The following is a 26,345-nucleotide window of genomic DNA, read 5'->3' on the forward strand; positions in this document are numbered from 1 at the left end:
CTTTTGATAAAGGTGGGAAGCTGCCCTAGGAGGCAGTATGTGGTGGTGGTAAATACAAGGAAATAATAGTTTAAGTCAGTGCTTTGGACTTGGAAACCTGCAGTTGCTGGGAAGATCTGGGAGCAACTGGATAAGGGAAGTGTTTGTTCATCTGCTAAGGGAAGATCAACATTGCTGTTGAAATTGATGCTTATTTCAAGACGTTGGAAGACAAGAGCATATTGATGATGGGTGTACTATAATGTAAATCAAAACTCATTTATGCTTAAATGAAAAGAAGTCATAAGCTTTCTGGGCTAATGTTCAAGCAGCTGTAGTGCCCTAAAAGAGTTTTGTTTTTGTTTTTGTTTTTACTGTATCCTGAAGTACAAATTATGATCAAGAACAGTTTTAGAAAAGACTCCTTGAAGGGAAAAATGAAGGGGGGGAAATCGGAGGGGGAGACGAACCATGGGAGACTATGGACTCTAAGAAACAAACTGAAAGTTCTAGAGGGGAGGGTGGTGGGGGGCTGGGTTGGCCTGGTGATGGGTATTAAAGAGGGCACGTACTGAATGGAGCACTGGGTATTATATGCAAACAATGAATCATGGAACACTGCGTCAAAAACTAATGATGTAATGTATGGTGATTAACATAACATAATAAAATTAAAAAAAAAAAAGACTCCTTGAAAAAATGATTGATGTCAGATAGTGGTGGTCAGCTGTAGAATCACTGTCCTCTTTTTATGACAAATATTGAGTAACACTGTCTTCACTATCCTCAGAGAATTCATAGATAATATAATCTGTCCATGCATATTATTTCCCCCAAAAAGATACAAAATTTATCTTAAATATATTGAAATAAAATAATTTATCATAAAATTGTATGTATTTCAGTTTATAAATGCTTTGGTCTGACCACACCAGAACATAATAAAAGTAGTCAGATAGTTTGCAACTATGTGCAGTCTAGCACTTCTCAAGAAAATGTGAAACACATAAAGATGGAATAATGAGTTATGTGAGGTTGGCAACGTAATTACTGTCAGTGGTGTTGCAGTCACGGACTTTGATAAAGTTCCGGACAAAACAAAGTGCAGTCTTCTCTCAGTTTATATGGTATGAGTATTCCTGAAAATTTCAAAATGTATTAATGCATTGCCCCCCCACCAAAAAAAGGTTTTTTGCTTCTTTGTAAGACAGACCTTAAGCTTTAAATTTTAGGCTCAGACATTACAGACAGTGTTGTCATTCATGCACATCTCTGGCAGGGCATTCAGTGGTTCTGTGGAACCCGAGACAAGACTTGATTAGGCAAGATGAATCCCTATGGCAGAGCATCTTTTATCTGGATCCCGACCCTGAACGATAGCTGCACTCATGAATCATACAATGATCAAAGCACTGATTAATTTTGTAAAACTTCTTCCACAAAGTTTAGAAATAAATGTCTGCATTAACTATTATGTCCTCATAGGAGTTGTCTAGTGCTTATTTAGATATAAATTGCTGTCTTACAATTTGGCTTTCTAAATGTTAGAAGCACTCTCAAGATCACTGTGACAACAAAAAGTCCCTATATTGAGAATCACTAGGACTAATAAGGTGATGCAACTTTCTTTTTTTAATTTTAATTTCAATATAGTTAACATACAGTGTTATATTCATTTCAGATATACAATATAGTGATTCAGTAATTTTATACATCACCGAGTGCTCATCAGGACAAGTACACTTCTTAATCTCCCACCTCTTTAACCCATTCCCCACACCACCCCTGAGATAACCATGAGTTTGTTCTCTGTAGTTAAGAGTCTGTTTCTTGGTTTGTCTCTCCTTTTTTTTTTCCTTTGCTCATTTGTTTTGTTTCTTAAATTCCACATATGAGTGAAATCATGGTATTTGTCTTTCTCTGACTGACTGACTTATTTTGCTTAGTATTATACTCTGGCTCCGTCCGTGTCATTGCAATTGGCAAGATTTCATTCTTTTTTATGGCTGAATAATATTCCTGTGTGTGTGTGTGTGTGTGTGTGTGTGTGTGTGTGTGTGTGTGTGTGTGTGTGTGTGTGTGTGTTTGTAGCACATCTTTATCTCTTCATCAGTCAGTGGACACTTGGGCTGCTTCCATATTTTGGCTATTGTAAATAATGCTGCTATAAATACAGGGATGCATGTATCCCTTTGGATTAGTGTTTTTGTATTTTGGGGTAAATACCCAGTAGTACAATTGCTGGATTGTAGGGTAGTTCTATCTTTAACTTTTTGAGGAACCTCCATACTGTTTTCCAAAGTGGCTGCACCAGTTTGCATTCCCACCATCAATGCAAGAGGGTTCCTTTTTCTCCACATCCTCATCAAAACTTGTCTCTTGTGTTTTTGATTTTAGCCATTCTGACAGGTGTGACATGGTATGTTAGATGACACAAAGAAATGGAAAGACAGTCCATGCTCATGGATTGGGAGAACAAATACTGTTAAAATGTCTCTGTTACCCAAAGCAATCTACAGATTTAATGCAATCCCTATCAAAATACCAATAGCATTTTTCACAGAACTACAACAAACAATCCTAAAATTTGTATGGAACCACAAAAGACCCTAAAGAGCCAAAGCAATTTTGAAAAAGAAAAGCAAAGCTGGAGGTACCATAATGTGATGTAACTTGAAGAAGAAAATACCAACAGGGACTAATCAATCATCGTGAAAATTTTTATATTATAATTTAAGCAAAAGTTGCTGTTTTCCAGTATAGCTCACAATTTGATTATAGTAATGTCAACAGTGTAGGTTAATTTTTTTTAAGTTACTAAAACCTTTTTCCCTTTTTAAAAGAGAGATTCCCTTGGAGCTTCAGCGGCTGGTTCATGGTGGCCACGTGAATTTGGATATGGAGGACCATCAGGATCAAGAATACATAAAACCTAGATTGAGGTTCAAGGCTTTTAGTGGAGAAGGACAAAAACTTGGAAGGTAAAATCCTAATATGTGAAAAATACTTGTCTTTGTTCAGCATGACTTTTCTTTGAGAATCAAAAAAGCAAAATGACCTAGAAAGTAAAAACTAAAACGTGAACCGTGAAGACCTTGCTGATGGAATTAGATATGCAAATCTAGTGATAATATCAGTAGCTAATACTTAGAGAGCAGTTACCACATTCCTGGCCCGTAAGCACTTTAACATACATTGACTCACTTAATCTTCACAACTCTTGGATGTAGAACCTGTGATTACTTCATTTGCTAATGCAGTAGTGTGCCCAAGGTGATTGAGCTAGCGAGTGGTTACTTTGTGGGATTCAGACCCACCCACTGGCTGGGGTCTGTGCTTTTTACCATTGTGCCATCCTGCCTCTTTCTGATTACATGGGCTCAAAAGGGAAAATTGTAAAGAGTTCTTGATTAGATTGAACAGTAGGCATCTTAGATCACAGCTATAAGCATGCTTGTCTATCTAAATAATTGGTAAGCTCTTGCAGCAAGAGCAATGTGCTGAAGTCGGTTGTTTTCAGTATATGTTAAGCCACCAAACTTTTTCTTCAAGTTAGGGAAACCCAGTACATAAAACACTTAACAAAACCAGAGCTTCTGTTGTAGGAGAAGGAAGGAATTGCCTTGGAGATGTTTCTAAAGATCCCCTAGGACTTTGCCAAATACAATTCAGAAACCAATGTGCGTTGTATATGTAGGGGTGGACTCCTGTATAAAAGCCTTGGCTTAAAAGAATTTTCATAAATCTTGTAAAATTTGTTGGTAGAAGTTAACCCTGTATTTGTCCACATATTACTACAAGTGACATGTGGAATTGTAGCATTGACCATGTTTCCAGCATACCCTTTTGTGCATCCTTTGTTCCTTTTCCTGTGATTCCTTCCCTTCTAGCTTCTTTTCACCTGCCTTGTGCACTATGGTTCTCCATTCCCCTCGTGTTTCTCAGAATAGGGAAGAATTCATATCAGTTCTTTACACTTGTCTTTCATACCTCAAGTGTCCCTTTCTGTATCCTTTTCTCCTGATAGAAACTGATTTCTGAGACATGTAGAGAATACAGAACGCATGTCACCTTGGCTTTTCTTAGGATCCAAATCCTTCAGTGCCCACTCACAGGTCTACTTGGAAATTTTCTTCCTCATCTCTCCTTACTACCAACACAGGTCAGGTTTGTCCTGATTGTTCTTTCCTCCTCTGTTTTGTTTTTGTAACTATGACCTCCAGATATATTTTTTAAAAATATTTCCTAGCACTTCTCATTTCTTCTTCTTCTTTTTTTTTTTTTTTTTTTTAGATTTTATTTATTTGGGAGAGAGAGAGCAAAAGCGACGGGGAGGGGCAGAGGGAGAGGGAGAAGGAGGCTCCCCACTGAGCAGGGAGCCCGATGCAGGGCTTGATCCCTTGACTCTGGGATCATGACCTGAGCCACAGGCAGACACTTAACGACTCAGCCACCCAGGTGCCCCTAGCACTTCTCATTTCTTAATGTTTATTGAGATTATGATTTTTAATTAGAACATTAAAAATGTTCTAATTAAAATGCCCTGCCGTCTCTCTGCTTTATATGTATTCTTTCTTTCTTATTTAAGTTTATGACCAAGAGTGAACGTTAGAATGCACATCTTGGTTAGCACAACAGTAAATCTAGAACTGAAATGGAAGAAAGTAGCGTAAAGGGGAGATAGCTGAGAAGAGCCGGTGATTACATCAACATCTCAACTCATGAGAATAAGGGGGTTATCTCATTGCTTATCTTACAAAGACTGGCCTTTCTCCTCAGGAGGCAAACAGCCAGAGAAATGACCCCCATGAAAGGAGGAATGATGGAGGAGAATGACGAAAATAAGTGGTGAGAATGCTGGCTTGTTAACCCTTAGCCATATTGGTCAGGGTTTTTGATTGTAGAAAACAGAATCCACTTACTAGTTTAATAAGGGGCTTCTGACAGAGTCCTGGAGAGTTTAATATATTTTCTGGAGCTAGCAAACCAAACTTTTCTAGAAGAAACAAACACAACAAAGAACTTTCTAGAAAACATTTTCTGTGCCCCCATCAGCTACTCAGTGCCCATGAAGCTAGGGATCAGACACTAGAACAGTCCGTCGTGACCGCTGTAGAAAAATCAAATGATTCTTGGTAACCAGAAGAGCTGCATACTTTTCACTTCACAGTGCTTACATTCACCATAAAAGTGTCATTTGTTGCTTGGTAGAAGGGTGGAATTATATAAAATCCTAGCTGTAAGGGAGTCTGAGAAATGTAGTCTTTAGAATTTTTAGCTTCTACCATATAGGAAATTACACTAGGAGATTAATGGGGTGGTGTGAGCCTATCTGATGCACATGAATTAGAATGTTGTGTAGTTGAATATATGTTCTAAGAAAGTGACGAATTGCATAGAATATTTTACAAAGGATTTACAGTAAGAAATCCATTAAAATATAATAAAAGTTCTAACAGTTAACCTTTATGTATTCAGAAAGTAACTTTCTGAAATGGCTCATTTCCCAAGAGTTACAGGCAACTACTGAACAGAAAAATAATTAAAAAGAAGCAAACAGAACAGAAATGGAAATAATTCCATTGTTTTCCATAGCTGGCAGTCTTATTGCAAATAGAACATTACACAGATGGAAACTAACTTAATTTTTTACTGAGATACTACAAATGATTGTGGAGTAAACCTAAATGCAATAAAAATACTACCCAGTTCCTTCATGTAATATCATAGGAACAAGCAAATCATAGGCACAAAACTGCAAATGTACAGTGGCACAATAAGCTACATAAAATTTAGCTTAGTGAGCTGGAGTAGAGCCCAATAGACCTAGAAAATTACAGAATCATTTTTGATAAGCAGGGCTAACAAGTAGACAGTTGCTGTAGGCTTTTGAGCTTGTGCGTATGATGGTACAGATCGTGAGTTGAAGCAAATCTCTCCGCTTAAGAACAGTCACTGCCTGTATTTCATACTGTACAGTCCAAAAGATTCTGTGTGCCACTCACCCATTCTGGCCACTAAACCTGAGTTTTGACTTCATCTTGATCCCTGGACCTTTAAGGGCTCTCTTCTCTGAGAAGGGGAACAACCCTTTCCTTCCTGCCTTTTCTTCATTTTCTTATCCCAGCAATTCTGCAGCCTCTTGCCTTACTATGCAGCCGCTGGATTTGTCTGCCTGTGCAGTTCAGTGTTGTTGGGGACGTTCGCACCCCCACGCTAGGCAGGCAAGCTGCCCCTCTCCTGCTCTCGAAGGGCTGATCCCAAATGTTCCCCGCCCTCATCTCAGCAGATTTTCGTTTTTTGCTTCCAGCTTCCCTGAGAAAATGGAGCCTGACAAGAACTAGCTTTCATAATATATACCTCGTAGCCTCAAAGTTTATTAAATCCATCTGTACTGCTCTCTCTTAAGTTAGAAGATGTTTCTCTTCCTGAGCAAGGGACTCACTCCTCTTACAACCAACCTACATCTTTTCCTCCAGTTTGCCTAGAAAGTTTGTTTTACCAGTTTACTTCCCTCTTTTTTTAAATTTTCTATTTAATATAATACTTGAAACATACAAACAATATATTGAAAATGTCACTATATTTTGGTCAGTTGAATGATGAGACATTTTTAAGTAGTAAGCAGGTATAACTTTGAAGGCTAAATAATAAAGTTACTGTACTTTTTTTTTTTAATGTTTTATTTATTTATTCATGAGAGTCAGAGAGAGAGAGAGAGGCAGAGGCAGAGGGAGAAGCAGACTTCCCGCCTAGCAGGGAGCCCGATGTGGGGCTCGATCCCAGGATCCTGGGATCATGACCTGGGCCAAAGGCAGACGCTTAACCATCTGAGCCACCCAGGCGCCCCAAGTTACTGTACTTTTTTAAATGTGTTTTTATACCTCACTAACCAACTAGCTCAACTACCTATGTCTGTGGCTCTGAGCATGTCTTCAATCTCTCTGACTCTGTTGTTTTCCTATAAAATGATATTGTTGGCCTAAACTATCTTGAAAATCCATTCCTGTCTTCAAATGTTATTATTCCATATAATTTCATTTTGACATACGCACATCTTATAAAAAAAAACACATGAAAGAACTTTCCTTACCTAGTTTCCTTACCTGATACTTTCTTTTTATATTTTGAGAAGAAGCTTATCTGGTCAGAATGTATTTTAAACAGAAAGCATTAGACTATAGAAACGGGTCTGAGGCATCTCATCTAATAGAGGTAACTTCTCCCTCCCCAGTTGTTGTTAGGATAGGAACTATAATGCCTTACAGGAAGTGTCAACTATAAAAAAGCACTGTTTGAAATGCTTCTATGTCCTCGTTCACTTAATCTTTACAGCTGTGCTGCTGTTGTCTGTTTTGCAAATGAGGAAACTCTGTTAAGTCACTTGCCCAGGGTCACACATCTAGTGAGTAGCAGAGTCATAATCCTGGAGTCAGGCTTCTGGATCCATGCTGTTAACTATTAAGCCACTATTCCCTCATTCACATTATGATTTAAATGAACTAACGCAGTGGTGGCTGTGATGGTGATAGTGATAATAATAATAATGTATACACCTAGTTATCGGTGAGACAGAGGAAGAGAAAGAGGTCCTTTGCATTCAGTGTCCCTTCCCTTTGGTTTTTGTACCTCTCACTGTGTAAGAGACACTGGACTGTTGGCACAGTGAACCAACTTGGTGGTACAACTGCTTAAGGCCTCAGTTCCAAACTTGAAAGAAAATTCCTTAAGAATACCTGATCAGTGATCGCAAATCATCATTTTCTTTTTCATGTCTTTATCATATATATTCTGCAATCGATTCTAAAATATATGTCAGGAAATAGCTAAAGAAAGGGGAAGTGTTAGCAATAAGTACCAGTTAATTTTACTACCTTACTATATATTTTGAGAAACTTTGGGTAGGAATGAGTCAAGATGAGCAAAGATTGCTCCTAGAACTTTTATGCTAATATATACTTATTTTTTTCAAAAGAAAATAATTCATAGGATGCTGTCTGAATCTTAGTATTTGAGAAAATAAACATTAAGTCTATTAATAATCCCTTTAGATAACTTAGGGAAGATTAAGATTTGATATCTATAAAGAATTTGGCTAAGTTTGCTTTAATTTCTTAACCAAAAGGACACTTTTTTTTTTGACACTGGCTTTCAGCTTACAGTGATAGGACATTCTGCTAGCATTAGAAGTCACTAAGAAAGCAGTACTAAGGTCATTAGTAATCAAGTTCCAGTGGTAAGATGTCCTATCAAATAAGTTTCATTATAAATCGATCACCATAGGGGCACCTGGGTGGCTCAGTTGGTTAAGCGTCCAACTCCTGATTTTGGCTCAGGTCATGATCTCAGGGTCCTGGGATCAAGCCTAGCGTCAGACCCTGTGCTCAGTGTAGAGTCTGCTTGTCCGTCCCTTCTCCCCGCTTGTGCGCACTCTCTCTCTAAGATAAATAAATAAAACCTTTTAAAAAAAAAATAAATAAATCTATCACCATATATAAAATTTCATTCCTCACTAGCACATAGAAATTACTTCTCTTTTATAAAGCAGTAACTACTTAAATCACATGTTTTTAAGTAATATTAGATAAGTTTAAGCTAATAGTTTAGTACTGATGATACGTACAAAAATAGCTGGCACCTGTTGAAACACTGTTGTGACTTACTGATATAACAAGCCCACATAACATCGTATTATCCCCCCGCCATTTTTTACATGATGAAACTGGGATTCAGAGAGATGAGTTTACTTCCTCAAATTTATGCTGTTGACATAGCTGGGATTTGAAACCAAGTCTGTCTGTACTCATAGTCATTCTTTGACATTAACTCAGAGTTGCTCAGATTTCTGAGTGAAGACTTGCGCTAAACAGCTTCATGGAATTTCAAAGGTTATTATAAAGGAGGAAGAAATACAAAATTAAGCTTTTGAAAGAGATTGAATAAGCTAAACTAGAGTCATAGGATACAAAATAATTTTAATATAACAAAAGAAGTTAGGAGTATGGGAGACTCAAAGGAAGCCATGTTCTTGCTGGTCCCAAAGTCATAGGCAGGAACACTGGAGAATCAGCTATGGATAACAGTGGCTATTCCACTGTCTTCAGTTTGTCGCATCTTATGATGTATTCAGATTCGTGTTCTAATTCTTCAGTTCTTCTTTCTTAGCCTTACCCCTGAAATAGTCAGTACACCTTCATCCCCAGAAGAGGAGAATAAGTCAATACTTAATGCAGTTGTTCTTATTGATGATTCCGTGCCAACAACAAAAATTCAAATCAGATTAGCAGATGGGAGTCGTTTGATACAAAGATTCAATAGTACACACAGGTAAGCTCATTTGTGGTTTCACACGTGGTTACTTTTTATAAAACTTATGTGAGTGAGTAATGAAGAATACGAAATTCTTTACATATACTTTTTAAGTAAGTTTTTGAGAGAAGAAAAATACTTTAAAAGGGTAATAGCTGTGTGAAATACTTAGTATTTGAACATCCTCTAAACTGCTCAAATACTAATGCAAATTCAGATAGCACTCAAAAATAAGATTGTTAAAAGTTACACTTTTGCACTGTTGCTAAAACCATGTGAAGTGGGATCAAATTTGGTTTAATATGGTAAATATAGTAAAACTTTATTTGGACTTCAGTCATTTTAAAATTATAATTCTGGAATTAACTTTCTACTTTAGCAAATTCTTCACAATATAAATTTGTAATGTAGATAAAGTATAATTGCGCTATTGTCAAGTACTTTTTTTTGTCAGATACTTTAAATAAACTGTTTTAAATGTCATTTTAACATTCATTTATACATTTGTTGTACTAATAAGGTACCATTTTTATTTGTTCCTTAAGGGATATATATATAATCTTAGTCGAATTGCTAGGCATATGTGAAAGTTTTTAAAAAAGGATAATTTTTAAAAATTGTCCTTATGACTTAAACCTTTCAGAGTTATAGACTCACCTTGACACAGGCCAATCTGGGGTATCTTTTTTTGGGTCATTTGCTATTAAGGTATTTTATACTCTGAAAAAAGTAGGACCTGTACTTTTAATATAATAACATTATTGACATTTATTTTATGCATAACTCACCTAAAGATTGTCTCTGTTTACAGAAAAAGTAAATATCAGCTACACTAGAGTTAATGCTCACATTTATCTATAATCCAATATAAATCCATCCATTGAAATAATGTAAATTTTTAAAAATTACAACACATTTAAATAAGGATTATAATTGTGTGATTTTTAGCTAAAAGCTTACATGAGAATAAAACTTTTGTATCACAAATTATTTTTATCTTACTTCTTCAGGATCCTGGATGTCCGAGACTTTATTATACAGTCCCGTCCTGAATTTGCGACTCTTGACTTTATTCTTGTGACTTCATTTCCAAATAAAGAGCTAACAGATGAAAGCCTGACACTTCAAGAAGCAGATATTCTTAACACTGTGATACTCCAGCAACTAAAATAATACTGCTCGTATCCATGCAGTAGCATGTAGGAAAGATAATGTGCCATAATAATAAGGAAAATACGTAGAGCATTAAGAAAACAAACTATTTTTATTATTTATACAGATAAATTTCGGTTTTATTCTTATTCTGTCTTCCAGCCTTAGTATAGATGAATTTGGACCAGGAATAGATTTTGAGATAAATATATTTGAGTTTTTAGTTGCAGGGCTGGTTTATGTTGATAGCTTGTAAATATTCAGGCAAACCAATTTGTTACATGCTCTGGGTTAATGTAACATTTGTTTGCAGAGGAAATGAACAGAACCCCATTTTGATAAATGCATTTGGTAAAATTTGCACTAAAGTTTCTTGATGGTGCATTGATCCACAGCTATCAGGAAATCCTCTGATCAAATTGGAATTTTTTCTGTGATATATACTGAAAAGTATCTATTTTAATTTTGAAATACGTTGATCGTATAATTATTCCTCCTATTAAGATTGTATGCGTCCTTTTTACTTACTGATTTAGCTACAGTACTAAGTATCAAAAAATACGGTTTGGCCTTGTATTTTACAGAACTATGACCATCATAAACCAGAAACAAGGACAGAAAGGTCAACAGTTCTTGAGAAGATCCATTAAACAGCACTTTAAAATAGAGTAATTACAATCCCTTCCAGAGCCTGCCTTGATCACATTCATTTATTTATTCAACACATTTTTCTAAGGGATCCACTATATATACTGAACACTGTTCTAAGTGTTCAACCCAGAATGTATTCTACTCCAGGGCAAAATGAGTGTATAAATTCAGAAATGTAAATTCTGTCAGCCAGACTGGATCTAAAGAATAACCAGCAAAAAAATATTTACATTTCTGCCAAAGCCAGGTATTTCCTGAATGAGGTAGGCTATATCAGGCTATATCAGGAATGATAGAAAGGCTTTTTCTTCCTCCCAGATAACATTTCATCTTTGGTCACCATGCCTGGTGGGTTTTCTGTAGCTGCTGTAACAAATTACTACAAACTTAGTGGCTTAAAATAGCACAAATTTATTATTTTCTGATTCTGTAGGTTGGATGTCCAACATGGGTCTCACTCGCTAAGATAAAGCATTGACAAGGCTGTATTCCTTCTGAGAGGCCCTAAGGGGAGAATCATTTCCTTGTGTTTCCAGCTCCTAGGGGCCACCTGCATTCCTTGGCCTGTGGCCCCCTCTTCCCATTCCAAAGCCAGTAATACTACATCTCTGACTCTTGTCTGTCATCACATCTCTTTGACACCAGCCAGGAGAAGTTCTCTGCTTTTAAGGACTCATGTGATTGGATTGGGCCCACCAGATAATTCAAGATTATCTCCCCATCATCAGGTCTATAGTAACCTTAGCTGCATCTTTAAAGTCCCTTTTACCATGCAGAGTGATATATCACAGATTCCCTCAGGAGGCTCCAGGAATGAGTCTGTTCTTTGCCTCTTCCAAGGCTGTTCGCATCCCTTCACTCGAGCTGCATCCCTCCAATCTCTGCTTCTGTCCTTACATCTTTTACTACCAACTTTATTTCTCCTGCCTTCTTCTTACAAGGACCCTTGTGATTACATTTGGTTTACCTAGAATAATTACCAGAAAAATCTTATCTCAAAATGCTTAACTTAATCACATGGGCAAAATCCTTTTCCTTCGTGAGGTCACAAATTTACAAGTATGATGATTAGAACATGAATATTTTGGAGGCCATTCTGACTACACAGTCCACTCCTGCCCCAAAGATTCACATCCATCCCACATAAAGTCACCCCATCCAAAGATGGTCAAAAGTGTCAACCCATTATAGCATCAAAGTGCAAAACCTTATCTGAATCTCACCAGCTCAGAAGTCCCAAACCTCATTTAAATCATCTAAATCAAGTGTGAGTGTGGGTTTGGGTTATGATTCCTGGGACACAGTTCCTCTCCGTCTTTGTACCTGCAGACCTAGAAAACCAGGTATCACCTCCCAAAGATAATGGTAGGACAGTCATAGAATAGGGTTGATAGACATTCCTGTTCAAACAAACAAAACAGGATGCTCAAAGGAGCCACCGTGCCAAGATTTAGAAGGGAGCCATGCACACTCCATTAGATGTCAAATTGTGGGAACAGTCCCCGGCTCGCAGCACTATCTCCTAGGCTTGTGATGTCCTCTTGGAGTCCTCTTTCCTGTTTCATGAAAGGTAGCACCTGTTTGCAGCTGAGTAGTTTTTTCAGCTTGTTGCTTACCTATGGAATTGTGGGAAGTCCAGCTATCTTTCATTTCATACCATCTCCGTCCTTTTCAATTTAGGGTAGCAATGGCTGCTGGTTTAACATTTCCAGAAACTTAGGGATCTTGTGTGCCTGTTAGGAGGATTCAGTTCTTTAGGAGGATTCTAGAGGCCCCTGCACAAATCATTCCTAGGTAATCCCATCTCTATTTTTGGCTTTTTCTGAGAAGGCTCAGAGGATCTATGAGTCACGCCCTTCATCTCTTCAAAGACCTGTGGTGTGACAGACAACTCAGGCCTTCCTTAGATATTAGCAGGTTGTGTAGCTGCACCCTCATCTCTCCCTTAGAGCTGGCTTCCCTGACAGTGAATCCCTTACTTGGAATGTCCTTTGTCATTTGGGTAGGCTAGGAATTTCCAAGTCATCGAGTCCTGTTTTCTATGTATTAAACAGTTCTTTCCTCGATTCGTCTATCTCCACTCATATCGTACCAGCAAGAAGAAAGCAAGCCGCACCTTGCACACTTTGCTTAGAAATCTCTTCAACCAAGTATCTTAAGTTTATCCCTTACAACTTCTGCTTTCCACATAACTGCAGACACATTGCAGCTAAAAGCTTCTTGCCACTATATAACCAGAATCTCTTTGCCTTCACTTTCCAACAGCATGTTCCTCATTTCCTACCAAGCCCTCATTGGCAGCACCTTTAATGTCCTTTTTTCTTCTAACAGTCTGTTCATGACAATTTACATGATCTCCGTGGCAATTTAGGTGCTCTCTACCCTGCTCTGTCCTTCCTTCGGCCCTCACTAGATTAACATCCATAGATGTGCTAGCAGTGTTCAAGGCAATTCTGCCTCTTTCTGCCATGCTCCTAAAAGTTCTTCCAACCTCTACCCACCGCCAAGTTGCAAAGCTATGCCCTCATTTTGAGGTGTTTGTTCCAGCAGCGCCCCATATCCAGGTATCTGGGAAAGTCTACTATGCCTTTTCACTGCCACTTGACTTGAATGTGCCAGTAGGAGATTTGGAATTCACCTTTCTCTGGGGGCTCTGCTTACTTCAAGGAGGTGAGTTGACCTGTGGTAGAGTTTTCCTACTGGCAGTGCTATCAGAACTCCCACAGGATGGAAGTGTTGATCTCACCACCGCAGAGAAGCTTGTTCTCAGTGTCACAACGCAGAGTGAGAAGATTATTCCTAATAACAGGAAGCCATGCACCTCTCCACCAATTGACAACTTGGAGAATATATAAATAATAGCAGTTCAAAATGTTACCGGGGATAAACTACATTTTCATAGGAGCAAAGACATCTTCCTTAGGAAATATTCTATTGAAACAAATGAACATTTTAAATAAAAGGGCACTGCCCTATTTTGGGTTAACAAAATGGGGTGAGGGGATTAACCAAACCCTATAAAAGTATTTGAAATGTTATTCCTGTAGTTTCTTTTTATCATTTAGATGGAGTGCCTGTAGATGCACATGCAAAAGCTACTGCCATTTTTGTGTATGATAGTCTTCCAAAATGTAGAGATTTATATTAGGAGGGAGAATTAAACATTCAGAACAACACTTTCACATGTACTACATGGTGTTTTGCTTCGTTAGAGTCGTCTTCCTGAATTCTTTTTACTATTGCAGTCACTGTAACTTACAAAATTTATGATCATCTCAAAAAGATTATGTTAGAATGAGCAGGTAGACGACCATGTGTGAGGTCAATTGTTTTGCATGACCTATGTAATTAAAAAGTTTTTAGTGTCTGCTTTACCAATAAAGAATGTTTTCACTGAAAGTCATTGAAAATCCTTTTCAAAATTTCCTTGATTAGCAGTTTTATTTGAGTGACTTAATGGATTATTTTAAAGCATGAATAACATTACCTGTGGTTTAATTTCTTACGGTTCATCTTTTTGATCGACAGAGAAGAATGGAATTGTAGCAATGTTATCTCAATTTCCTGTTACTTTTTCTGTTTTTATTCCACCAAAATAAAGGTGCAAGTTTTTCTTAACTTTTTGCCACAGTGGATTTCTGAAAACCTTGTCACAACCTGTGTTTTTGGTAAAGTACATCATTATTTTCGCCTTAAAGAGTTTTTATCCCTGATCAGTGATACAAATTAATATATATGTGTCCAACGTTGTCATAAAAGCTAAGAAATACTTTCTGTCATCCTCTGTACAATTTTAAGTTAAAGTGCCTTTTAACACCAAGGAAATGATTTATAAAAGGAGCCCTGGTGCATATGTGTAACAATGTATGTGTGTGTGTGCCCACATAGCACACAAAAATTCGTTAGTATAGATAGCAACATAATCATATTTAAGTCAGTGACTTCTTGCCTTAAGATTGGAAATAGAAGAGTATTTAAAATGAGTATGTGTCCTTTTATGCCCTCGTATTTGCTTTTGGGTTCGTATTTCCCTTATCTACATAGTGTACCTTTCAGTGTACCTTTTAGAACATTGTTAATTATAAAGTGTCCCATATCATTTCCTTAACATCTTTCCCTCTTTGTTCTTCATTTTGTCTTTGTGGGAAAGGCTTGTTTCTTCTAATGTTAACAGCTTTTATCATTTTTATCGTAGGATCGGGAATGGTAAAAAGTATTTTTAGTTTATCAGAATCTATGTTGATTAAAAAGTAGCGACTATAAATACTACAAATATTCAGAACATTGGTAGGCTTGAGAGTGAAAGCATGAATGTAGTTGAGTACAAGCAGAGGTCTTGTTCCCAGCAGCCTGGAATTTTTAGACAGCTCTGAGCTTCTGAGCACAGAAGGAAGTAGGGTGGAGTAGCACCTTATAAAAAGAAATGTTCGGGGAGCCTGGGCGACTAGGTTAAGTGTCAACCTTCGCCTCAGGTCATGATCCTGGAGTCCCAGGATCAAGCCCCGCATCGGGCTCCCTGCTCAGTGGGGAGTCTGCTTCTCCCTTTGCCCCTTACTCTGCTTGTGTTCTCTCTCTCAAATAAATAAATAAAACCTTTAAAAAAAAAAAAAAGACGTGTTCATCCTCAGTAAAATCAGTCAGATTTAACATTCCCTGAGGTCTGGGGGTTGTTTTTATTAATATAGTAAAATTATATGCATATCAATGGTTTATATATGCATATTATAAAATACATGATGACATGAAGGCTAGGTCTTTCTTTTTCCCCTTGAAAACATAAATGTCCATGATGTAAGTAGATGTTACTGTTTGAAACATTCTATACATAGGTATTCTATGGCAACTCAAACGAATCTGATTTTATATTCTTTAAGCATGTGTGTGATTCATTTGTCATAAGGTCTATGTATCTTAAATAATAACTACTTGGGTTGGACATTTATTGAGGGCTTACCAAGAGCAGGATCCTATTTTGATAGGCAGCATGTTACTCATGGTCAGCGTCCCTCTGTTAGTTTGTCACCCTGACCTCAGTGTAAGTGTGACTTCAGAGAGGACTTTTGTGAGGCGTCGATCTAAAATCATGCCCTTGTCTCTTAGCATTACCCTGTTTACTGCAGCATTAGCAATGCCTGATATTTTCTTGTTAATTTGTTTGGCTTTTGTCAACATCTAACATGGAAACCGTCGTTCCTCTTCCGCCTATCAAATGATGAAAGTAAAACTGTTTAGTAACAGCTTGACGTCCTTTATCCAAGGAAGGCAATGCATGGATTGGGGGAGTCCAGTGCCTCTCAAGCACTGGAGCGCTGATCCCGAGGGATGTGGGTCAAGAGCAAGCTTTATAGCTGCTAGAAGAGGCAATGTGGAAATGCATGATTGGCTAGGAAGTGGGAGGGTTTCCTTGTAAGGCTAGCAGGGCCTACTTTCCAGGGTGAGGTGAGCGAGCCAAAGCTGAGTTGGAGGATTGTGATTGGTATGTGTTGTTTCCTTTACAGGCATTTCCCATAAGAGCAGGCTTAGGTTTCAGATTGTGATGGGCCACGCCACTGGGGCATCCTACATCTTGTGGATCCTAATACATGAGTTAACTTTAACACCCCAGGTCCTCAGAATGTGCATTTGTGAGAGCAGAGATTTTTCTTATCCACTGTTGTATCCTTGGATAGTCAGTAAATTGTTAATTAATAAATCAGTAAATTAAGAATGGGACCCTCTGAATGCTGGAAGAATATATGCATTAATGCTTTAAAATTGAGAGATTCAGAAATGCTAACAGAGTTGATACTGGTGATAGAAAACATTTCTATACTTGTTTGGGTTTTAAAAGGAGGGAAAAGAAAAAGTGTTCTATAAGAGGCAGACCGGATTCATTTCCAGGAGTGGTAGCACCTAACCCTAGAAGTGAATGGTCCTGGCAGTTCCCATGGTAGAATTGGGGTAAAGAGGGCTAAAGAATACCCTCCCAACTATGAGAAACACCCAAGATTGTCTAAATCCCAGTAGTAAGGACTGTGATTCTATAAGTTTAAGGATAAGGAAGAACTTTGTTCTAGAGACATGGTAGAGACCCATCAACCTGTTAGGTTCTATTCAATTACTCAGAAAGGTATGCTGCTTACTTGTGATGTGATCTAATGTTTATAATATGATTTCCCTTATGGATTTTATCTTTCTATCAGAGGTAAAATACCACTAGCCTCATAGTAGCTATTACTTAATTCTATGACCTTCACATTGTTTATTTAAACATTTTAGCCATTAATGTTCTATTTTAGAATGTGACACCTCATCATTATTTGTCACTTTAATACTGATACCTCAAAGATGGAAGTTGATTTAAATGAAATTTAATCAATCAATTGGGAGTGTGCTAAAATACATGTAAACTAGTTAACTGAAAAGTTGCAGAAAGTCAGATAATACTAGAGACTTTACTTACACATCCCTCGTGCCTTTGAAATGAAACTAGTTTGAGGAAATGTTGACTTTGGCTTGACTCTCAATTTGGCTGAACTTGCAAAGAAAATTCTCACTAGTCAGTTTATATTGTTCTTGTTCTCTAAATTAACTCCCATTACCCAATCTTTCACGCAAGCAGAGAAAGCAGAAATGACCTGGAGTTACAAATTTCCAAATAACCTTTATAAACAGGCAAATATATCAACAAACATGTATGAGTTTCAATGTTCTTGAAATTATTTTTCAGCGAGAAAATGATATTTAAAATTCTAATTTTGATATTCTTTAACAACACCGTTTTTTGTATATTAAAATACCTAGTACTTATTTAATTTGCATAGATTATTTAACATATTGTAAATATAAATCTTAAGTTATGTTTGACATTTAAAATGGCACTAGAGCTCATAATTAGAAGTGATCAAGCATTCTCTATGTGCAGCCCTTGAAATAAGTGACTTTTAACATAGGATTGTATCCCTAGGCATCTTAATCATTTTGTTTTAGATGTAATAAAGATATCAGAGGTGAGATTTGATTCCAAGTCACACACATGATTCAGTGAGTGTGTGGCATATATTCATTTGATCTAATCTCAGATGTGAAGGACCACTGGATGATTCACAAACTGTATCTATTTTTTTTCTTTCTCTAAATTATTTTAAATAAGAGGATCTACCTTAATCTATTAGTGCAAAAATATTATGAAAAATGTTTGCATTTTTTAGAAGTTGTAAATATTATGACTTAAAGTTTTTCATTTCACACCTGCAAATAAGTCCCCTAGTTCCACTTTTGGATGGTTCTCCAATCAAGGCTAAGATTTTTACTCAAATAATTGCATTTAAGTGTATGCAAAGGCATGTTTGGTTTTTTCCTCATTATTCTTCCTGTTATAAACTATAGTCAGTGCTTACTTTGACTTGGAGGATCTACCAAAACATCTAAAAAATCCTCATACTAAATGTTTGTGGTAGTTGGGAATAGTGGTAGTGTTTGTGTGTTGTTCAACCGACACACAGACTCTCACTTCCATTCTTACTTCTCCTGCCATTCTCTTGGCAGGTTCTTTTCTCGTTTTTCTCCACATACTTTGAAATATTACTTCCCAAACTTTCCGATTTACTGGAAGCTTTCCTTGGAGCAAGAAATTCTCCATCCTCAAATGTGTAGGAGAAGAGTCAAGTGTAGGGAAGATGAGGTGGGACAAGCCCTCACGAGAACCATGGGAGACAAGCAGAATCAATGTTATCCCCATCATCTTCACGGGGAAAGAAGTGAAATGACTTGGGGGAAATCACATTGTGAGGAGAGATGAAGTCAGTGAGTGTCTCCTTCCTCTTGGTGTGCTTCCGTTTCTGGTGTCCAGCAGGGTCGGCAATGAACATCGTCCTCATTTCTTAGTATCATCTACAGTGTAGATACAGAGATAGCAGGACACTCATTTTATAGATGATTGACAAAAGATTAAGTCATTTCCTAAAGGATATTTAGCAAATGTGGCAAATATTCAGCACTTTAAGTAATTTTCAGCATGTTAAGTAATACTTCAAGACATATTCAGCAAATATGGTAACTCTTAACTTCACCACCAAAATCGTCCTCAGGGGCGCCTGGGTGGCTCAGTTGGTTAAGCGACTGCCTTCGGCTCAGGTCATGATCCTGGAGTCCCGCATCGGGCTCCCTGCTCGGCAGGGCGTCTGCTTCTTCCTCTGACCCTCCCTCCATCTCATGTGCTTTCTCTCTCGTTTTCTCTCTCTCTCAAATAAATAAATAAAATCTTTAAAAAAAAAACCATCCTCAGGTAAAATGTTAATCTCTGATGATTTGGTAATTTTGGTACTGTGTAACTTTTTGTGTGGAGTATTCAAATACAGTTCCAAATTTTGTTATATTTTTCCTCAGTGTCTGCTGTCTCCCTAGCACTTTTATTTAAGAATCATGGGGCAAAAAGATGCCTGGGTGGCTCAGTCAGTTAAGCATCTGCCTTTGGCTTAGGTCATGATCCCAGGCTCCTGGGATCAAGTCCTGCATCAGGCTCCTTGCTCAGCAGGGAGCCTGCTTCTCCCTCTCCCTCTGCTCCCCCTGCTTGTGCTCTCTCTCTAATAAGTAAATAAATAAATAAATTCCTTAAAAGAAATCATGAGGCAGAAAAAGCAGAGTATTTGAAGGGACCTGATTCTATTACCATAAGGATATGTTGGGGTTTTTTTTTTAACTGGAGATATGAATACCAAATTCTTTTTTACATTGTTCTAGTGAATGAATACTGGTATTCTTACTCAACTGTAAGCCAGAATATCTTGAAAGCCAAAAGGTTGATAAGCCTAGAAATCTGAAAATTTCTTCATACAGGCTTTTTAAAATCTTATGTACTCAAAAAAAAAGCCCAATTGGGTGCTAGTAGATGGTTACTTTCAATATAGGAAAAGAACTGAGATTACTATAGCACCTATCATTGCCTGGCAGCAATTAACAATATCAAAAATGCTATTGTCGATTACAGTTTAACTTTCACAAAATGACTCCAATCTTACAAAACAGCCCAGTGTGGAAGATGAAAAACCGCATTTCCACCCACCAATACGTAGGTCTGGAGGAGGAACCATGTGAGGTAGAAAAGTGAGTGAAGAATTCTTTTTTCATATGTCATCTGACAAGAAATCTCTAAAGCCACAGGCCCCATTGATCTTCACAGTGATCAAGGTGTTGCTGTTAAAACAGTGTCTTACAGTCCCTTTGACAAGTTAATGCATCAGGATGTGGGAATTTACTTACTTATTGTCTCCACCAGAGGGCGTATAGGCCCTGGGAAGAAATTTACATCATTCTGTCTCCCTTAGCTGTTCGAATAAAGTGAGAGTATAAAATTTACTTGTTAATATAAGCACTGGGAATTACCCAGACGTCAATATCATTGAGCACTGCTTTTTCTGACCTGTAGGAATACGGGGCTAAATATAATTCACATTTCTGAAAAATATTGATACTGTCATGTACTAGGTCTCAAGGTTTTTTTCAGTGTGATAGTGCCCAGATGTTTAACACTTTGGCAATATGCCCACATGCCATTCTCCCTGGAAAGTGTTTAAAATGTCCCAAGTATCTTAGCTCCTTTGATAATGCATTTTCCATTTTAACAGCACTGCCCTAAAAGCTTTGTCCTTTTTTTTTTTTTTTTTACCCGCATCACATTCCCTCCTGTTTTCCTTGGCTAAATTCTGATTACTCAAATTTCAATTCTTGTAGTCACCAGTTCTTTCAGAATTGTGTATGCAACTTTATGATCACCAAACCCACTAAGAGAGACAGAAGTGGCAGAATTGTAAAATTAAAATGGAGAGTTGGACGTCCTAAACTGTTCATTATGCCTCCACCACCAGCTCTGCAAGTCCCGATTTTCTTATCTCCAGAACAAGGAGATTAGAACACGGTCCTTCAGTTCTTAATTCTGATTCTTCCCATGAAATTAAGTGCTGACCAACATAACATGCCTAAAGATGGTATCATGGAGGTTAAGATGGTCAAATGATACAACTCAGTGGAAACCAATAAGTAAATCCATAGAAAATATAATTTGTGTTGTTTATCTTCTTCCTTTTGGGTTGGTTTTCTGGCACTATCCTACTGGGAAAAGAATTTGAGAATTTTTATTAAAATCATTTTTAGTCTAGTAATATCTGTAGACTAGCTGGCAAAGTATAGTGTTAACAAATAGGTTAAAGATAATTTTACAGGTCAGTACAATTTTCCTAGTTGTTTAATAGCTTTTTAAAAAAAAATATGTTAGTGTCTAACTGTACAGATCTAGTCAACAAAGACGATGGGGTCTTAAGAAATACTATTCATTTTTTTTAATGTAGAATGTTTAATGATGTGAGGAATTTCATGATAAGAAGAAAGTCAAGTTAGAAAAGATTTACCATAGGATGACAGTTTACTTAGGAAATACAAAATGAACAAACAAACTTCTTACCATCTCTAGCCCAAATTTCAGTCTCTAATATTATTCCTCACTAAGAGTAACCAGAGCCCCTTCAAGAAATGGCTGGTTCCAGGTTCAGAAAAGGGAAATACAAGGTGAGCCCAGGTTATCTTGTAACTAAAAGTAAAGAAGCTTTCAATGCCCAATGGATTCAAGAGCGAGGCTGATGTGATTCCCACTGATACCATATCAGCATCAAGATTTTAGTTAACCAAGCGCACCTATGTGGTTCAAGTCGGTGAAGCATCTGCCTTCAGCTTGGGTCATGATCCCAGGGTCCTGGGATCGACTCCTGTATCGGGACTTCTCCCTCTCCCTCTGCAGCTCTCCCTTCCTGTGCTCTCTAAAAAAAAAAAGGATTTTAGTTAGTCAAAAGACACTGGGTCTACGAAAATCTCCTAAGTCCTTCATGACTATCACATGAGCTATTAAAACTTCTTTGTCACCATTTGAGGAAGTCATTAAACCAACTCCTCAGTTTGAAACTGGTAAGTAAAGGGAAGCATCACACATTTACTCTGCCTTTCCCACAGACCTTTATTTCAGAATACCAGCCAATAGATGTTGATGATGAGAGAAATATAAAATCACCATTTGAAGTCCCTAGTGAAATTACTAACTCAGACAAGGATTATCAGCTGGTGTTAAAATTATCAAATGGTTGATTGGTGGGAAATGAATTTTCTATGTAGTTTGTCCAGGGCACATCAAAAAATATTATACTCTCATCACAAGGGGGAAACCATGGCTGTACAATGGAGAATAAGGCCATCATCACCCTAATTCATTGACCAAACTTAGCACCGCCAGTGGTGGAACAACCAGGAACTACACATTTCTAGTGGGTTGCCTGTGGTGTAGACATATATCTACACGTGGTGTACTCTAAACTAAAACATTTGACTTGAATCTGTCAAGCCTTTAGATGTAACTTCCACTTCATAGGAAATATATAAAAGAATAAGTTAAAAGTTGTCAAAAAAATAAAAAAGGAATCAGACAAATCCAGAAGATGAAAAAATAACACAGGACAGATCCATGTCATGAAGAGATTCTTCTAGAGTAAGTGAGGGGTGAGGTATACAGCTATAGTAAATGTACACTGGACTAGATCCTGATTTGGATAGACCAACTTTAGGTGGTATTTTGAGGGCAACTTGTGAAATATGGACTGGGAATATTAAAAATTATTAGTTTTGTGAAGTATGGTTAATATTTTTAGCTTTGAAGAAAAAAATTTTAATGCATACTAAGGTACTCAAAATGTTTATGCTCATTAATTACAAAAATGTTAATGGTGGTGGAGTATAGGCTTTGGTTTGATCCCTGACTTCACCATTTACCAGCTGGTCAAGGCATGCAAACTCTATGCCTTAGTTACCCTGTTATGCTATACCTACCTTACAGGTAATGGGAATTATATGAGATGAGATGATACATAATTTAACAACTATCTATAGCAATTTTCCCATTAACTTCCGGATGGTTGATCTATTTTTCTATCCTAAATTTTCAAAAATCTCTTCTTTGTTCCAGTTTTAAGCTTTCACTTGATTTCATTCTGATTTCCACTCAAGATTTTTTTGTTCTCTCTGTGCTATGAGGACTCTGTGAAATTATCCTTTGTTATCTCTGCACCACTGAGTACTCTGGTTACATAATTATTCACTTCTCTTAAGACTTTTTGTCACTGAAGAACTAAACAATCCCTGCCACTGTGTCACTTGGTGACTGCTCATTTAGGACAATATCTTTTTTCTTACTGACTCTTCATAATCTCCTTCATTTGTTTATTTCCTAAAATAGTCCTGCCTGATTTATTCTCATCCGTTCATTCATTCTCTCCCCTTCTCTCCCTCCCACTGTTTCTCATTCTGTTTCTTTCTGTCTCAGGAAAGAGATGTAAGGGAGAACAGTTTTTCTCCTTGAACGTTCCTATACCTCTCTTGTCTTCCTGATTCCTTTATCTTGCTCTTCAGTGGAGTCTGAATCAAGTGTGCTTTGTGTAAACCCTTGAACTGCCTCGCTGTCCTGTCTCCAATTCTCTCCCCAGTGTGGGCACTGACTTTTGTTACCCTCAATGATCAGAAGCAGCCATGATAAGTCTTCCTTAACCTCTTCTTTTTTTTTTTTTTTTTTTCAGATTTTATGTATTTATTTGACAGAGAGAGCAAGAAAGCACAAGCAGGGAGAGCAGCAGAAGGAGAGAAGCAGGCTCCCCACTGAGCAGGAAGCCCAACTCAGGGTTCGATCCCAGGACCCTGAGATCATGACCTGAGCTGAAGGCAGACGCTTAACCGACAGAGCCACCCAGGCGCCCCAATCTCTTCTTTCTTAACTAAATCCAAAATCTTTGTTGTGATCTCTGATTTTCAGACTTTTCAGTTGCTTGGGTTGTGATGAATGGATCTTAATTTACATATAAGGGCTTGCTTGCTTTTCCAGTGATCTATTTAACTCTCTCATTTGATTGCAGCTGCTTGTGGCCCTCCCCGACCTGTCCCTCATTTGCACAGGAGGAATTCCCTTCCATATTTTCATCACACTTATTTTTCAGTTCCTGCAATTTCTGTGCGAAGAACAGAAACATTCTATTTTCTGGAGCAAATTCCCCCAAGAAAACCGACTCTGATGAAGAACCCATGTTGAGAGATTAAATGAAAATGATGATATGGCAAAGGCCATTCATTCCTTTAAAAATCTCCTACTTGTTTCTTTAGGGATCTTAATAGTTAGAGTCCCTAATACATGGCAAACTGAGCTGTTTGGATCACAAGCTACCAGAGATCCTCCCCGCCCCCAGTGTAAGGACGTAAGCTGTTCAGTGACTCCAGGGGGGTCCACATTATTGTCCCGTGTGCCCTAACCATTGCTGTGGGGTCATGTCTCAGCTTAATCCCTTGCACTCCCACTTTTCCTAAGTGGCCCGGAAAAGAGACTCAGAGCTCTAATATCTTCATCTGTAAAATCAAAAACAAGCGAATAGTACTTCTGAAGGGTGAGATAAATAAAAGTTAAGTAAAGATACTTATGTATCTGTTAAACACCCCCTCCCAGAGAGAGAAAGAGAGGACGAGCAAGTGACACATGTACTTCTACCAGGAGTATCTATGATTTCCCATCCTTCTAACTTTTACGTGAGATTGACTCTGACTTCCATTCCGTGTCCTCTGGAGTCAAAAGCTCGTCCCAACATTTCTCCACATTGGTTTTATTTTCATGAGCATCCTCACTCTAAGCTCCTTGCTTCTAATTAATCAGTTTGATTTACGAACAGCCATCCCACTGCCCCTCATATGCGGTTTCTATTCTACATGACATTAACACAGATGTCGAACTTGGACACTTGGACACCTCCTGTGTTTCATTGCCCACCCTACCCTCACCCAAAACCAAAGCCCAGGGAAAACAAAACCCTGCATGCAAGGCTTTTCCTTTGGCAGCCAACTTGAATAAAAGGAGATTACAGAGGAAGAGGAGAGAAATATTACAGCAATACAATACAAGCACTCAGCAAGTCCTACACCGTCCATCCCTACGGGTTGTTCTTTGGCCCTTTTTCCCGACTCCAGGCTTATGCCATCGTGCCAACTTTATGCTCCCTGGTAGGAAATTAGTGCTCCCTAGGACTCCAAATTTTCTCTCCAAGTAGAGCCAGTTCCCTCTTTTCTATCTCTAATCATGTTTAGCCCCTTCACCAAACCAATTGAGCTCCTCAGTAGAAAAGGGTGGGGAGTTCATTCCATAGGATTTGTCTTCCTTAGAAGTTGTAAATAGCATTTTCCCCATCCACTACGTAATGGTTTGAGTTCTTGATGAAAATGTGGCTATAGGATCAGGTGGTTTTTTTTTAATGCCGTTTACTTAGAGTTTATAGACCTAAGAACAGAGAACTACCTCAAAATAAACATAAGAAGTAGAACACACACAGGATCAAGGTTATGTGCAAGTGCAGTTTGGCTTCAATGTTCCCAAATAGTTGTAGTGACTTAAAAAGAGAGAGAGAGACCTTGATAAATATTGTTCAAGGTCTACTCTTATCAGTAAATGGCCTTGATCTTGGCTATTGGGTCCAGAGTTGAACAGGCTGTGTATATAACCCACTGGCTTCTGTTGACTTTGGAAGCTTTATACCTCTTCAGTGACAAAATGCTTGCCATTTCCAAGCTTTCTAATATACATACAATGCACACTTTGCTTCTACTGATATTTCTTTGTCCCAAGAGATAGAGTTATGAGTTTAACTACGCTTTTGTTTAAGCCTATTATTTATAACCTTTGAAAAGTATGCCATTTTAAGGTGAACAGAACAAGGAGAGGAAAATAACATCAATTCAAATAACACATCTCAATAGAACCACCTTTGGGTCCTCCTTTGAGAGATATTTTTTAAACACTTATAGTGCCTAATCTGTGGCCAGTATCAGATGAACCCAAGGTGAACTGGAGGCTGGAGTGTGGAGAAAGTTCTTGCTATCTTTTCTTTGAACTTCAGTTAAGCAGCCAACAAAAACAGCATGTCCCATGCTGTTAGATGCTTTTCTTCAGATGCTTCAACCAGTTTTTCAAATAAGTCTTGGTAGATTAATACTGTGGCAGTGAGCTTGTTGGGTTACACTTTTAAAGTTGAAAATTATCAATTTCTCAAATGTTCACGTCTCATATGGGTTTCTATGGAAACATTGTGGTATATAGACACAGCGTGGCTTAGGGGAAGGAAATGACTATAACTTTCAGCCTCATCTTTATTCTACCACTTACCATCAGTGGGACATTGGGCAAATCACTTCACCCGTGAACTCTAAAG

General features: G+C 37.8%; 1 protein-coding gene across 1 annotated transcript in view; it reads left to right on the plus strand.

Moving 5' to 3' along the window:
- The window catches only part of UBXN2B (UBX domain protein 2B), a 31,054-nt gene extending 15,416 nt beyond the window's left edge, over window positions 1-15,638 (plus strand). The window contains exons 6-8 of the mRNA XM_027624123.2: window positions 2,823-2,960; window positions 9,145-9,306; window positions 10,299-15,638. Coding sequence (XP_027479924.1) covers window positions 2,823-2,960; window positions 9,145-9,306; window positions 10,299-10,461 — 463 coding nt within the window. The 3' untranslated portion in view covers window positions 10,462-15,638. The remainder of the gene's footprint in view (window positions 1-2,822; window positions 2,961-9,144; window positions 9,307-10,298) is intronic.
- Window positions 15,639-26,345: the final 10,707 nt, after the last annotated feature.

Source organism: Zalophus californianus, chromosome 4, assembly GCF_009762305.2.
Source record: "Zalophus californianus isolate mZalCal1 chromosome 4, mZalCal1.pri.v2, whole genome shotgun sequence".
Classification (NCBI taxonomy): Eukaryota; Metazoa; Chordata; class Mammalia; order Carnivora; family Otariidae; genus Zalophus; species Zalophus californianus.